The 12836-nt window shown below is 58.2% G+C and overlaps 1 protein-coding gene across 6 annotated transcripts; it reads right to left on the reverse strand.

The window, feature by feature from the left end:
- Window positions 1–6241: 6241 nt before the first annotated feature.
- Window positions 6242–12500, reverse strand: STMN4 (stathmin 4). Of its 6 annotated transcripts, none has more exons than XM_064448343.1 (6): window positions 12393–12500; window positions 9179–9236; window positions 8650–8745; window positions 7781–7986; window positions 7397–7588; window positions 6242–6895 (listed from the first exon to the last, which is right to left on the reverse strand). In XM_064448343.1, exons 2-6 carry the CDS (start codon window positions 9189–9191, stop codon window positions 6752–6754), a joined length of 651 nt encoding a protein of 216 aa, XP_064304413.1. In that variant the 5' UTR covers window positions 9192–9236; window positions 12393–12500; the 3' UTR covers window positions 6242–6751. The 6 variants fall into 6 exon arrangements, with proteins under 6 accessions (XP_064304413.1, XP_064304411.1, XP_064304414.1 ...); XM_064448341.1 differs by having other exon boundaries at window positions 6242–6898; XM_064448344.1 differs by having other exon boundaries at window positions 6242–6445; window positions 7781–7989.
- Window positions 12501–12836: the final 336 nt, after the last annotated feature.

The raw sequence follows: 12836 nt of genomic DNA on the forward strand, positions 1-12836 counted from the left end.
TGGTGTCTGGGAGTTGCAATGGCTGGTCTATGCTGCTGTTGGACCATCACTTGCCATGAACCTCTGGGCACCACCAGCGGTGGGAGGAGAGATTTCTTGCCTCATGGCATGTGTGTCTCAGATATAAGAAAGGTCTGACATTCCCTCTTTGGACTGCAGGTATTCAAAAGGCCATGATGTCCACTGGTTAAGCAATACCCTACTAAGAGACTAATAAATCACTTGAATAAGCAACAGCCTAATTTAACTAATGATCACATTGTCAGTACTAATCTACGATCTGATTTTGCACGTTATTAAATACAACAATAAAGGGATCACTCAAACCTTGTGAACCACACATCCTACTGCTGAATTATAGTTTTACTACCCTTCCCTCCCCACAGCTCTTCATACCTGGGCGCAAGTGTCTCCCTTTATACCGTCTTGCACTAAGTCTTTTGGACGTAGCCCTGACGGAGAGTCCAGCGAGTTGTCCAAGGGCATCCCATGCAGTTGGGTACCCAGGTCAGTGTCACCACCACCTGTAGGCATCCACACTCTGACCACTGAAAGATCCCGCCTTCCTGTGTTCCTTACCTGGTTTCATAACTTATTCCTCTTTTTTGTTTTCTTTCTATTTCTACATTAGCACCTCTTTTTCTCAGCCCAATCTGCCCCTAATTACTTTTTTCTCCTTATTGGTCCCAATTCTGCTACATCCATACTCAAATTTCTTATATCCGATGCCATGATTGAAGCAATCTTGGCCTTCTAGGGCATTACTGATATGGTTGCCTGTAAACACATGGTTTTGCAAGACTCTGCACCCCAAAGCTCCCCTACAGTTATGGAGTTCATACTGGACACATGCTGGGTGTGCCTCAGACATGACTCTTCCACCTTGCCCAAACATCTTTGCACGCACAGGTAGTCTGCACGCTGGAGGAGCAGACAGGATAACATGATCTTCGTACTGTTTTGGAGTTCACACAGCATCCTCGCCCTTGACCAGTTTTAATCACTCCCCCAGTCCCCCGCAGAAGCCCCAGCTAGTTACGACACCCAGTGCTCCAGCCAGCTTCCCATGGATGAACAGCTGGTACTTTGACCAGGTTTATGATGTCTGAGAAACCAGCACAAGGCTTTGGACTGGAGGAAGGACGTCAAACGCCAGCACTGTCCCTGCACAGTGTCACTGGTCTCAGAGCCTGGCAGGGGGTTGGTGGCAGGGAGATTCACCTCTTCGCCAGGTATCCTGGAGGCGCTTCCAGGATGCTGTTTCTGTACCTGCTTTGATCTGTTACATGTTGCTTTGCAGAGACGGGCATTTGTCCGTCTGCTCTGAAGGACACCCACGCATATGCTGATGTTCAGGAAGTGCAACTCATAGCACAGGTCTTGCTTGGGCCGGGATTTAGGGATGGGATTGCACCTGACTTCTCAAACAGGAGAGGTGGGAGCAGGTGCAGAAGAGTTGTCCAGATCTCAGCCCTCAGGGTCTGGCATGTGCCACGAAATATCTCCTTGGGAGCTTCCTTGAAGGCACCAAACCTTTGCTTTGTGTTTTCCCCTTGTATGTCCTGGCTGTGCCCACAGGATGGTGTTTCAGGAGAGGACTCTGGCATGTAGTCAAGGATCTGGTCTCCATCATCTCCTCTACAGTGTTTGGTCCAAGTTGCCCAGGTGCGAGGTTCTGAGCTCCAATCTCTCACCCAGGTGTGGATGTCTTCTGCCATTTGAGACTCGTGGGCTGGCACATGGGGTGGGCAGAGGTGACATGGGACCCACAGGACACAGAGCCCTTGCGAACCAGGTGGGTAACTCTGGGGGCATCTCAAATGGCTCTGCATGGTGAGATGAAGGTATTTGGTACCCCAGCAAGGCTAAGGGCAGGCTGACTCTCATCACTGCAAGCCCCAAATCCAGCCAGAGGATGCCTGAGTTCCTCCAGGGAGGAGGGAGGAGAAATGGAGCCAGCGCCTGCAAAACGAGCTCTGTAGCAGATAGGGAAGGCTAAGCCTGGACTCCTGGGTCCTCATGCCCCATAGCTTATAGCGGATGGGACATGGGGACGCCTCCCCTGCCTCTCCCCCTGTATGGGGCTGACAACCCTGCTGGCTTCCGCTGGAGGAAGGTGATGGTCCTGGTGCAGGCATCTGCTTGGTGCCAGGCTTTGGGCAAGACACAGCAGTGTGGCTAAGCAAGAAACTAAATACACCCTATCAAACGACTCTGTACTCTCGGTTCCTGCTCTGGGGAGGGAAGCATGTCTGACTCCCCCCAGGACAGGGCTCCCGAATGCGAGCCTGGCTCCTTCTTCTGCTCTTCCCCTTCACACTCAAACTAACCCCTGCCTCACCAATTTGGCTGACCCCATTATTGTGCCGTCTAAAGTGATGTGGGGCAAGAAATTTTATTGGCAGAGCCTCATCGAGTGCAGCCACAAGGCGGACACCCCACCGGGTCCCGTGCATCGCTCCACCAACCACACAGCCCTGCAGACGCGTGCACACACGGACATGCAATATTCCCGGCTCTGCGTGTACCTTGCTGGGCTAACAGCTATGTGACCCGGCGTTGTTTTGGCTCACAGCTACCCAAGACAGAAGAAGGTCTAAGAACAATTTCCATCTGATGTATAAGGTCAATGCAAGTACTTCCATCTGTGTGATAATCAGGACTCAGTGTATCTACTGGAGATGGAGATGGTTTATGTGGGCCACCAGCCCGTGTTCCCACAGATCTCCAGTCCCATGGATGGGGAAGGCTTCTAAACTGAGACTGGAAAAAATGCAGGTAACGGCTCCTGGAGTGACGGTCATCAAAAAACCAACCTTGGTGAAGGGTCCATGACCAGAGGGCTGGATCTTCAAACACCTTGGGGTGAGGAGAAAGATCTAGAGAGGGAGAAGAATGGGGAAGTTAAACATTTCCTATTCTAAGACACAACACTGAAAACACTGGAAAGGAGATTAAAACCTGATCGGTTTAGGGAGGGGATTGTCTAAGGTAGACCACTGTGTTGGGCAAAATCTGGATGCAGGAAGAAGATCCAACTCACCATCATCATCTCTCCCCCTTGACAGCAATGGGAGAAAAATGAGGTTCTGAAGCCTTGCTGGAGCATTGACCCTGTTCATTAGGATTCGGGCCATGGAGCGGGATGATCTGAGATGCCGGTGGTTATGGCTGGGGTGTGTTCCTGCTCCAGGTGCCTGGAGAGAGTCCAGAGTTTTTAGAATGTGCATCCTGACACCATCTGCATCACACTTTGCCTGGTTTTGACTTACCCTGATCCTCTTTGGACAGCCTCCTCCCAACAGCCGCCTCCTGACTGTGTTGGTGCCATCAGCTGTACCCCCCTCATCATCTTCTTACCTGGTGCCCCACTTTCCTCCCTGACACCTGATGGCTTCTCCCCAGGGAGAGCTGTGCTCTCCTGGCCCAGCTCCCTGTTTCTCTGCTACCCTCCTCAAAGCTTCTGGGTGCTTTTTAAAGCTCTTTGGAAGAAGGTCTTATAGCCTCTCCCTATTTTCTTCATCCTCAGCCCAGCTTGGGTGCCTCTTTCCTGCATCCTTTCATGCCCATTAATGCACGTGCTGTTGTGGGCTATGGCACAGAGTCCTAGGGCAGAACGATATATTTCATTGTTCTTTGTTTATTCAAATACAATATACCTAACATGCCAGTATTTTATTTGCTGCAGGTTTACCCAGCTCCTACAAGTCTGCTGATGGTCCGCCTCAAGACTTCTGTTGCTGTCATCTGCATTACATATATGCACCTTCTTCTTGAGCCTGTGTCTTCTTCTCCCTTGGGTGTAACAAGCTCTTCTGCTCTCCCCAGGTCCTCTCCTATATGGATTTTGGGGGCTGCTAACTCACGTCCCACCAGTTTGTATGACCATGGTGGACTCTGCCACCTCAACACTGACTCCATGTCCTTTCTTGCACGGTCCCTTTTGATATGGCCCCATTGCTGTTGCACCTGGGCGTGATGGGAACCCCTGAGCGTGACTGCTGTGTTCACAGGGAGTTCTGAATCCCCTCCTGAGATTTGTCTTAATGTTGGTTCTGAATCCCACACCTGAGGGACCACCAGCTCCTTGGTTGGATCCTCATCTTCAAAGGCTTCTCAGGTTCAGGGAGGACCTCCTTAGCGCAGATCGGAGAGGACCAGGTCAGGGATGACCTCCTTGGCCCAAGAGGATTGGACACTTGGCCCCTCTGGGAGGCTGGTCCTAAATTTTGGTGTCATCACCTCTCTCAGGCTGAGCAAAGATGGGAGAGGAATTGGTGCCACTTTCTCCTTAGGGTTGGAGAATGTACCCCACCGGCTCCTCTCCTGGCACTGAGGACATGACGTTTAGCTTTTTGTCTACTCTGTGCATAAACCAATGGATCATCTGGCCTCAGCATAGACCTTGGCCCAGCTACCTCCATGCTTCCTCACCATACCAGCCAACTCCTCCCCATCTCCCAGCACATGGCTGAAATTTGGCTCCAGCTCCCTGCTCCGGGTCTGGGGTGGGAGAGCATCACCTCTGCATGCCCCAGGGATGCACAGGGTGAGCCTGGGGTGCAAGGGGTTCATAGGGCTGGAGGGCCAAAGGAGCCCAAATCTGCTGCAGTCCCACTAGGCTGGGGTCGTTTGAGGCATTGGGGTAAAACAGACCGGTCCCCCTGACTCACGTGCTGCCTCCCACCCTAATTTCCCCCCCAGTCCCTTTCCACTTCCCAGTGTAAGTGACACTGGGATGTCCTCCCCCGCCCCCAACCCCCCCCCCCCCCCGAAAAAAAATCACACATAAGACACTGCACAGATCATGAGAAAACAAAAGAAATGCCAAGGCAGTTTATTTACAACCATTGTATACAAAAAAAGGACAGCTCGTGCCACAGTTAGGACAGCCCCCTCCATCGCCTTCGCCCACTGCCCTCTCCTGTGCTCCCCTCCCCGGGCTGGTACCCCCCCGGGGCTCCGGGGTCCAAGCGAGCATCTCGCAGCACAAGAAGAGACACGGTTCCCTCCAGACCCAAACCAGCACTTGGAAAGTCTTGTCTGGCCATAGTGGAGATAAAACCCTCTGTTAGTATCAGGGTTGGAGGCTGATGAGGTGCCAGGGCATCGTGGTACTGGGACCACTGCCTACTGGTAACTGGGAGAGGAGGGGACGCCCCCACCCCCCTGTCAGAAAGCAGACTCTCCACCTTCTCCCACTGGGAAGGGTCTCACTGCAGCCTCTCTGCTTCGCTCGCCCTCCCTGGAGGCAAAAATCACCCAGGGGGTTGCTCAGCAGCTCCCACAAAACACCTGGGCTGCTCACGAGCTGTTGGTGGGGTCCCAAACTGGCCTTCCTCCTGCCCTGGTGTCAACAGGAGGTGCCATTGCCATCCCCAGGGGCTCCCTACGGCTGTTGTCTTCTCCTGTTCTCCAGAGAAGCATCTCCATCCCACCTGTGGCTCTCCAGCCTGGGCTCCCCTGGCTCCTCTTTCCCTCTTGTGTTTCCCCATCCCTTCCATCATGGTTTCCACAGCCCTTCCCAGTTTTCCTCTCCGGCTTTCACTCTCCATGGGGGTGATCTTCCTTTTCAAATCACCACCTCTAAAATCTGATGGCTTTCCAGCTGCTCTACAGCAGAAAAGGGGATTTCATCCAAGAGTTCCCACAAAGATGATTCTCAGGAGGTTCTTACAAAAAAAAGCAACTCTTTGGGAAGTCACGGGGCTTTTCAGTTTCACCCTTGAAAAGGGTCATCAGCATCTCCTACAGCTTCATAAAGCCTTTGGAGCATGCGAGCCTCACTCTCTGAACACCTCCAGTGGGGGGATCTCTTCTCCCCCTTCCCCAAATCGGTTCTGTAAGGTCTATGGGCAAATAACACCTGCTTCGGGCAAGAGGCCCTGAGTCCAGGCAGGAAATAAGGAGGGAGGGACACCAAGAGATGCCACTGCCCATCAGTAGGGTGGGATGGAGGAGAAGAAGGAAGCCGGAGGGATGCCCACCTGCCCACCCTGCCTGCCCAGCACCAAATTAAAGTCACACACGATGCACATTCCCCCCCTCTTCCCTCCCCACCCGCTCGGTCCCCCCACGGCTTTTTCCTGAGGGGCCACCTCCTCCGCTTCGCCAGCCCTTGGCTGTCTCCTCCGGACCTGGTTGACGGGCGGCTCGTGAGACCCACCAAGGAGGTGGGCATCCCGAAGCCAGCACCCTCCCGCCCACCCTCCCTCCTTTCTCCTCCCTCCCCACCCTCCCCGAAACGAATAGGATGGCTTCACTTGTCAACTCTTTACATTCACGAACAAAGAAAGCAGAGGAACGTCCACCCTTCCACCATCCGACCTTGCGCTGCGGCAGCCTCCGCCACCTCCCCGGAGCTGTCAGTCCAACCATCGCCTCTTTACCTGGAGGCTTCTTCCTTGAGCTCCTTGTTTTTCCTCACTTCTTCTGCGTGTTTGTCCTGTGGGAGGGGGGTAGGAGGGAAGGAGGGGGGGGGACACGCATTAGCTGGATGGACTTCAGGGTCCCCACGGGTGGGCCAGCAGCTTCAGAGGGGTTCGAAGGCACCAAGGGCGTTCGTGAGGTTCATCCCCGGAGGGACACCACCGATGGGTCAACAGCATCCTCTCCTCCCCTGGGGTGTTTTAAGGACTGTGGAGGCACTCAGGGACAGATTGTCCTTGCCCTCTAGCTAGGAGGTAGACGTCAACCAGACGGGATGGACCGGGAGCCCCAAGGAGATGGGGTTAGCTCGGATTGTCCTTCATTATCTCGTGCTCTCTGCCTCTGACCCAAGGCTAGCTGAGGCGTTTGGAGAAGGGCACTGGGCGAGCTCCTTGCAGAAGGGATGTTTTGGAGGGAGCTGGAGGTGGTGAGGGTGGGACCTTCCGTGCTGAGGTTGGGAACAGACCTGCTTCGGGGAGAGAGAAGAGGTCTGCACAGGCTGGCAGGGTGGAAGCATCTCCTAGCATGGCAGCACGGACCCCTCCAGCTCCACCAGGGAGCTGATGGCTCCACGGCCTCTGGGGAAGGGACCTGGGGAAGCTCTACCACCCGGGAGGTGGAAAAATTGCCAGCAGTGGGTCAAGGCCATGGCAGTTGGACATGGGGAAAGCAAAGGCTTTGCGTGTCTGCGGACAAGATATGGGTCCCAGCTCTCCACCCACCAACCACCTGTGAGCCTACGGACATGTCAGGCTCGGTGGGTCCCCGGGTAGGATCCCCCCACCCCGGGTGGGGTGTTGTGTTTGGGTATTGCTGCATGGTGGGAGGGGAAGAGGGGTCCCACCTTTGGTGGTGTCCCCAGGGGGTATTGCCACCCCAAGAGCCATGCAGGGTGCCCGGGTGTCCTGTGACACCCTCCTGGACTGGTTTCCCAGCGCATCCTCCCCCCTCCTCGCCGGGCTCTCACCTTCTCCTGCAAGCGCTCCAGCATGGCTGCTAAATGGGCCTCGCGGTTCTCCTTGTTGGACTCCATCTTCTGCGCCAGCTTCTCTTTAGCCATTTTGATGAAGTTGTTGTTCTCCTCGATGGCCTTCTGGATGACCTCCCGCTCGTGCTCCCGCTTCTCCGCCAGATGCTTCAGCAGCTCAGCCTCCTGGTACTGCATGGGCAAAGCGGACACGATGGCCATGTGGACCATGGGTTCCTTACCCTCCCGGCCAAAACCATCCACTCCAAACTCAGCAACGTCCCCAAAGGTGGGCGTGCCTTGCTGAGCACCCCAAGTACAAGGCTGGGTGTCCCCATGGCACGTCCCGATGCTGAAGTGCCGTGCATGAGCTGCTGGACCTACCTTCCTCCTCTCCTCTGCCGCCTCCAGCTTCTTCTGGATCTCCTCCAGGGACGGGTCGCGCCGCCGGGGCAGGGAGGCGTTGAACTCGGGGATGCCGTCAAACGACGGGGGCTTCAGGATGACCTCGAAGGATTGCCCCGAGGTCCGCTTGTTGAGCTCGATGACTTCCATGTCGGAGATGACGCACCAGGTGAGGTCTACCGTGTCTGCTGGGAGAGGGGCATGGGCTGAATGCTGGTGCGGGCGCATCCCACCCCTTTGGGCAAGCCATCCTGGGGTCCCACACCTGCAGCCCACCCACGCGCCACCGCCTTCCCCAATCTCCACTGGTTTCACCCAAATCCCTGCACCCCAATGTCACGGGTTGGGGTGGGGACTGCAAGACACCCGTCAAGAGGGTTGAGCTGGGAATATCTGGGTGAGGTGAGGGCTGGGAGTCCCCCCCAAGGGAGAAGTGAAGTGAAGCCCTGCTTCAGGGAATGGGACCATGAAGCCCCTTTCTGGCTGCAGATCCCCCTACAGCCAGCGAAGAGAAGCCCCCCCAGGCCAGGCATCCCCCTCCGCCGCCGCTGTCGCCTCTGGACCCGCTGACACGAATCAGTCTGAATCACCCAGCACCGCCTGCCTAAAAATACCAAGCCCACGCCCGGCACTTCGTGCAGCGGAGCCATGGCAGAGAGGGGCTGCGGGGCTGCCCGAGCCCCCCCCGATCCCAACCCAGCCCCCTGCTTCCAGCTGGTGCCAGCAAACTGTGGAGCCACCACTCCTGTTTGAAGGTGACCCTGCTCGTGCCAAGGTGGGGTCTGTAGCCCCCCCACAGCTCCCACCATTCTGCACCCCTCGGCCGTGGGTGGGCAGCAGGGTCCTACCTTCATACGTGTACGCCGGCTTGTTTAGGTGATCCGAGAGGAAACAGGAGCAAAAGAGGGAGACGAGAGGCAGCTCCTTCATCTTCTCTTTGTAAGCTGGGAAGAGATGGTGGGACTGGGGTCAGAGGGATGGGGGGGTCCTGCCAGGCGTCTGGGGCAGGGGCTGCCACGTGCCAGGGAAGGGACGGGGATGGTGGCTGGCACCAAAGTTTGCCCAGATATTGCAAACAGGGTGATTGTGGCAGGGGAAGCAAGGTGTGCAAAGGGGAAACTGAGGCACGCAGGGTCTGGGTGCTTTACTGATGGCCACATGGGTTACGTCTGTCCTGGCGCATCAACCCCATGCAGGACCCGTTGCCTGCCACCACTGGGATGCTGTGAGTGTCCCAGGGCAGAGGTTAGCCCTCCCCGTGGAGGTTTGGATGGGGTCCCACTCAAACTAGGGGTGCCCCGGCATGGGATAGGTGCCAGGGTTGGGTGAGCCATGCTGTCCCCCGTCCCCACGCACGGCCCCGTGATGGTGCCGTACCAGCCAGAGTCATGGCGCGACAGTCCTTGGGCGTCTGCAGCAAGAGCGTTCCTGGAGCCTGGGGAAAGAAAGAGCCAGGATCAGTGTGGGGTGTCCTGGGGGCATCACCCAGCCCTGCCCACCCGTGCCTGCCCGTTGCGGGGTGTCCTGGGGCTGGGGGCATGGCCCGTCCCCTGCAGGCAGCTGCCCACACACGGCTGTTGTGTGCACGCTGGGGGTGCTGCAGTGGGCGCACGCTGGTGTGGTGTGCTGGGCACGCACTGGTGAGGTGGGCACACACTGGTGTGGGGTGATGGACAGGCACCGGACAGGTGGGCACATGCTCGTGTGGTGTGCTGGGCACGCACTGGTGTGATGGACACACACTGGTGGGGTGTGGTGGCACACACTGGTGTGATGGACACACACTGGTGGGGTGTGACGGGCACACACTGGTGTGATGGACACACACTGGTGGGGTGTGGTGGCACACACTGGTGTGATGGACACACACTGGTGGGGTGTGGTGGCATGCACTGGTGTGATGGACACGCACTGGTGGGGTGTGGTGGCACACACTGGTGTGATGGACACGTGCTGGTGAGGTGGGCACACTCTGGTGGGGTGTGGTGGCATGCACTGATGAGATGGGCACGCAGACGTGGTGTGATGTGATGGGTGGGCACTGGTGTGATGTGGGGGACACGCACTGGGACGATGGCAGCAGCCGGTGGGGTGCGCCTGGCGCACACGGTCCTTCCCCGCTCTGGGGACCTGCACAACCCACGCGTGTGCACACATGTGCCGGGAGCAGCGTGCACACGCACACCCCCCCCACGGACAAGTGTGACCCCTTTGCACAGCTCTGCTGTGACCCAAGGCCACCCCTGCTGCTGCCCCCACTCATGTCTCGAGAGCCCCAGTCCTCAGCTGCCCCTTGCCAGACCATGCGCAAAAGGGCTGACGCACTGGGACCTTCTGCATCCCAGTAGGACCCTCTCCAGGGGTCATGCGTGGCTGTGGGTCAGGCGTGGGGACATCCCTGGGACCCTCCCACCCATCCCTGGGGTGGGGAGCCCCTGGGTGAGTGCAGGACCTGCCATGGGGCGTCAACACCCACAGACTCATTAAAACCCATGTAAGCTGGGGCCATTCCCCTTTCCCAGGGTTTCTGGGGGACACAAATGGGCTGTCGGTGGCATCAGAGGGGTTTCCCGGGGGAAATGCCCTTCCCAGCTGTGCCAAGGCGGGGGCTGAGTTTGGTTTTTGGAATTATTTATGGCTTTCATTTCCAAGGGGGAACAAAATTCCTTCTTTAAAATAAGGACTCTTAAACCCTCGCAGCCTCCCGGGGAAGAGCAAACGCCCTCCATGGGCATTCCGGGGCCGTCAGGGAACTGCCAGCTCCCACAGCTGCAACATTCCCCAACCCAGCTCGACATCGGGGGGGGACCTGAGAAATCCCACCCCTCATCCCCCACCCGGCTGGGATCTGACATGGGCACGGTGCGAATAACCTGCCCACAGCTGCCGGGGGGGATCACCCGGGAACACCCTCCCCAGAGATGCCTCCCTCTTTTAGGTGACCCCCGGAGCCAGGGCTGGTCAGGTTTGGGGGTTACCCAGGGGTGTACCCCCACCAAGGGCTTCCCTCCTCGCCTGGCTGAAGGGTTTTGCCCTAGGCGGCTCTTGCCAAGCACATTGCCAAGGCAGGGCGGGGATGCTCTGATGGCTCGTGTACCGACACGAGGCTGTGCCTGGAGATCTGACAGCCCAGCTGGAAGCTGCCTGCATGCAAGCAGGCAGCTAAAAGCATTGCTCTTGCTCATGCCTCCCCGCTCCTTGCATTACCACCCCAAATCCTCGTTTTCCCTGGGGTTGCGGGAGGACCTGGATGCATTTCATGCTACAGAAACCCTTCTCCTGGACCTCACGTGGCTTTTATGCCCTGGCTGGTGAATAAAAGGCAGAGATCGCCCATCAGACCCAAAACGGGGAGGAGGATGGGGTCCACCCCCAGGGATGCTGCTGGATGGGGGGGTGGTGGGTGCCAGCCCCACTCCTCCTCGCTGGATGAAGACGCTGTTCAAGGTGTTTGGAGGCTCCTCCGAGAGGGAAACCCCTCCCTGCTGAGCTCCCTTCCCCCTCTGCTTCCCAGCCCTGGTGCCCCCCGAGCAGCACGCCCAGCCCACGGGCAGCGGGGTGTGGGTGGGGCCCTGTGGCCGCTGTCACCCCGAGGCTGAAGCCTCGCTCAAACGCCCAGCACGGAGAGGTGGTGGGAGCCATCCTGCTCCCAGCCAGGCGCACGTGGCGGGGAGGGAGCCCGACCCGACCCTGAAGGGCTGCAGCCCGCTTTCACACCCTGATCTCCCCTGTAGACCCCCTCAGACGGTGGGCCCCCCCCCCATCTCCCATCCCCTTCCCTGGAAGAAGCGCCCAGTGATGGAGGAAGAGGATGGAGGAGTGGAGGGGGCTCCTCACACCCTCCCTTGAAGCTTGCCAAGCAATGGATGCTTCCCCCCCTCTCCGGGGGAGAGGCAGGATGGCAGCAGCCTCCTCCCTCCCCCTCGTTTGTCCCCCTCCCTGGAATAAATATTTCAGCGCCTGCTGAGAGCAGGTCACCTCCGCCAGCATCCTGCCACCAGCAGTGATTCGGGGCGGGGGGTGAGGGGGGTTCCACACCCCTGAGCCCACATTTTGGGGGGGTCCAGGCAAGGCGATGCCCCCCCCCCCACTGAGTCCCAGAGATACTGGGGGTGCGCCACCCCTCGCCCCGAGGATGCTGGGGAGAGGCGAGGCGGAGGATGCTGAGCCCCATCCCTGCACCCCACCTCCCCGCACCGTGGGTGTGGGCTGCCCCTCGCCCACGCGTGGCGGGGCAGGATGAGACCCGCCACGGTGCCGAGCAAGGGAGGGAGAAGGGGGCGTGGGGAGGGTCTCCAGCAGCCCGAGCTGCTGTCGAGACGGGGGGTGGGGTGGAGTGGGGTACCCACCCCAAAAGGGCTGGGGGCGGGTGGGGTGAGTAGGGGGCTACCCCAGCAAGGCAAGAAGGATGCTGGAGGGATGGGGAGGGGGACAAAGAGGTGTCGTGGCTGGAGAGCGACATCAGGGACCCCCTGGAAAAATCACCCCCCCCCTTCTTCGCAACCCCTCCCCAAAAACTTTTCAACCCTTCGCCTTCCAAAAAACACCCCCTCCCTCAATTAACCAAGGCCCCCCCCACCCAGGCACTCACCCCACCACCGGTGCTTGGGCTGCTTCTCGGCGCTCTCCGGGCTCATTTAACGCGGGAGCGGGGGTCTGCGTGGAGCATCCCACCCGGGGGGCCCCCAGCGCCCCCCATGACATCACCTCCCCGGCCGGCGATTGGCGCAGCCGCGCCGCCGCCGCCGGTTGGCCAGGAGGTTGTACGAACCGGGTACCAGCCCGGTGACATCACGCCGAGCAGCTATTTTCGGGTTGGGCCTGGGGGGGGGGGTAGGGGGGGGAAGGAAAAAAAAAGGGGGGGGATTAAAAAATACCCACCACATTATAAAAAGGGGAAAAATTTATAAAAGCAGGAGGGCGCAAGAGGCGAAGGGAAGAGGGGTGAGGGGCAGGATTGGGCCCAAAAAGGGGGTTTTGTGGAGGGGGGATTGGGGGAGGGTGTGTGATGGATTGAAAGGGTTGAGCGCGTGGT

The sequence above is a fragment of the Phalacrocorax carbo genome, chromosome 3, assembly GCF_963921805.1.
Source record: "Phalacrocorax carbo chromosome 3, bPhaCar2.1, whole genome shotgun sequence".
NCBI classification, from domain to species: domain Eukaryota; kingdom Metazoa; phylum Chordata; class Aves; order Suliformes; family Phalacrocoracidae; genus Phalacrocorax; species Phalacrocorax carbo.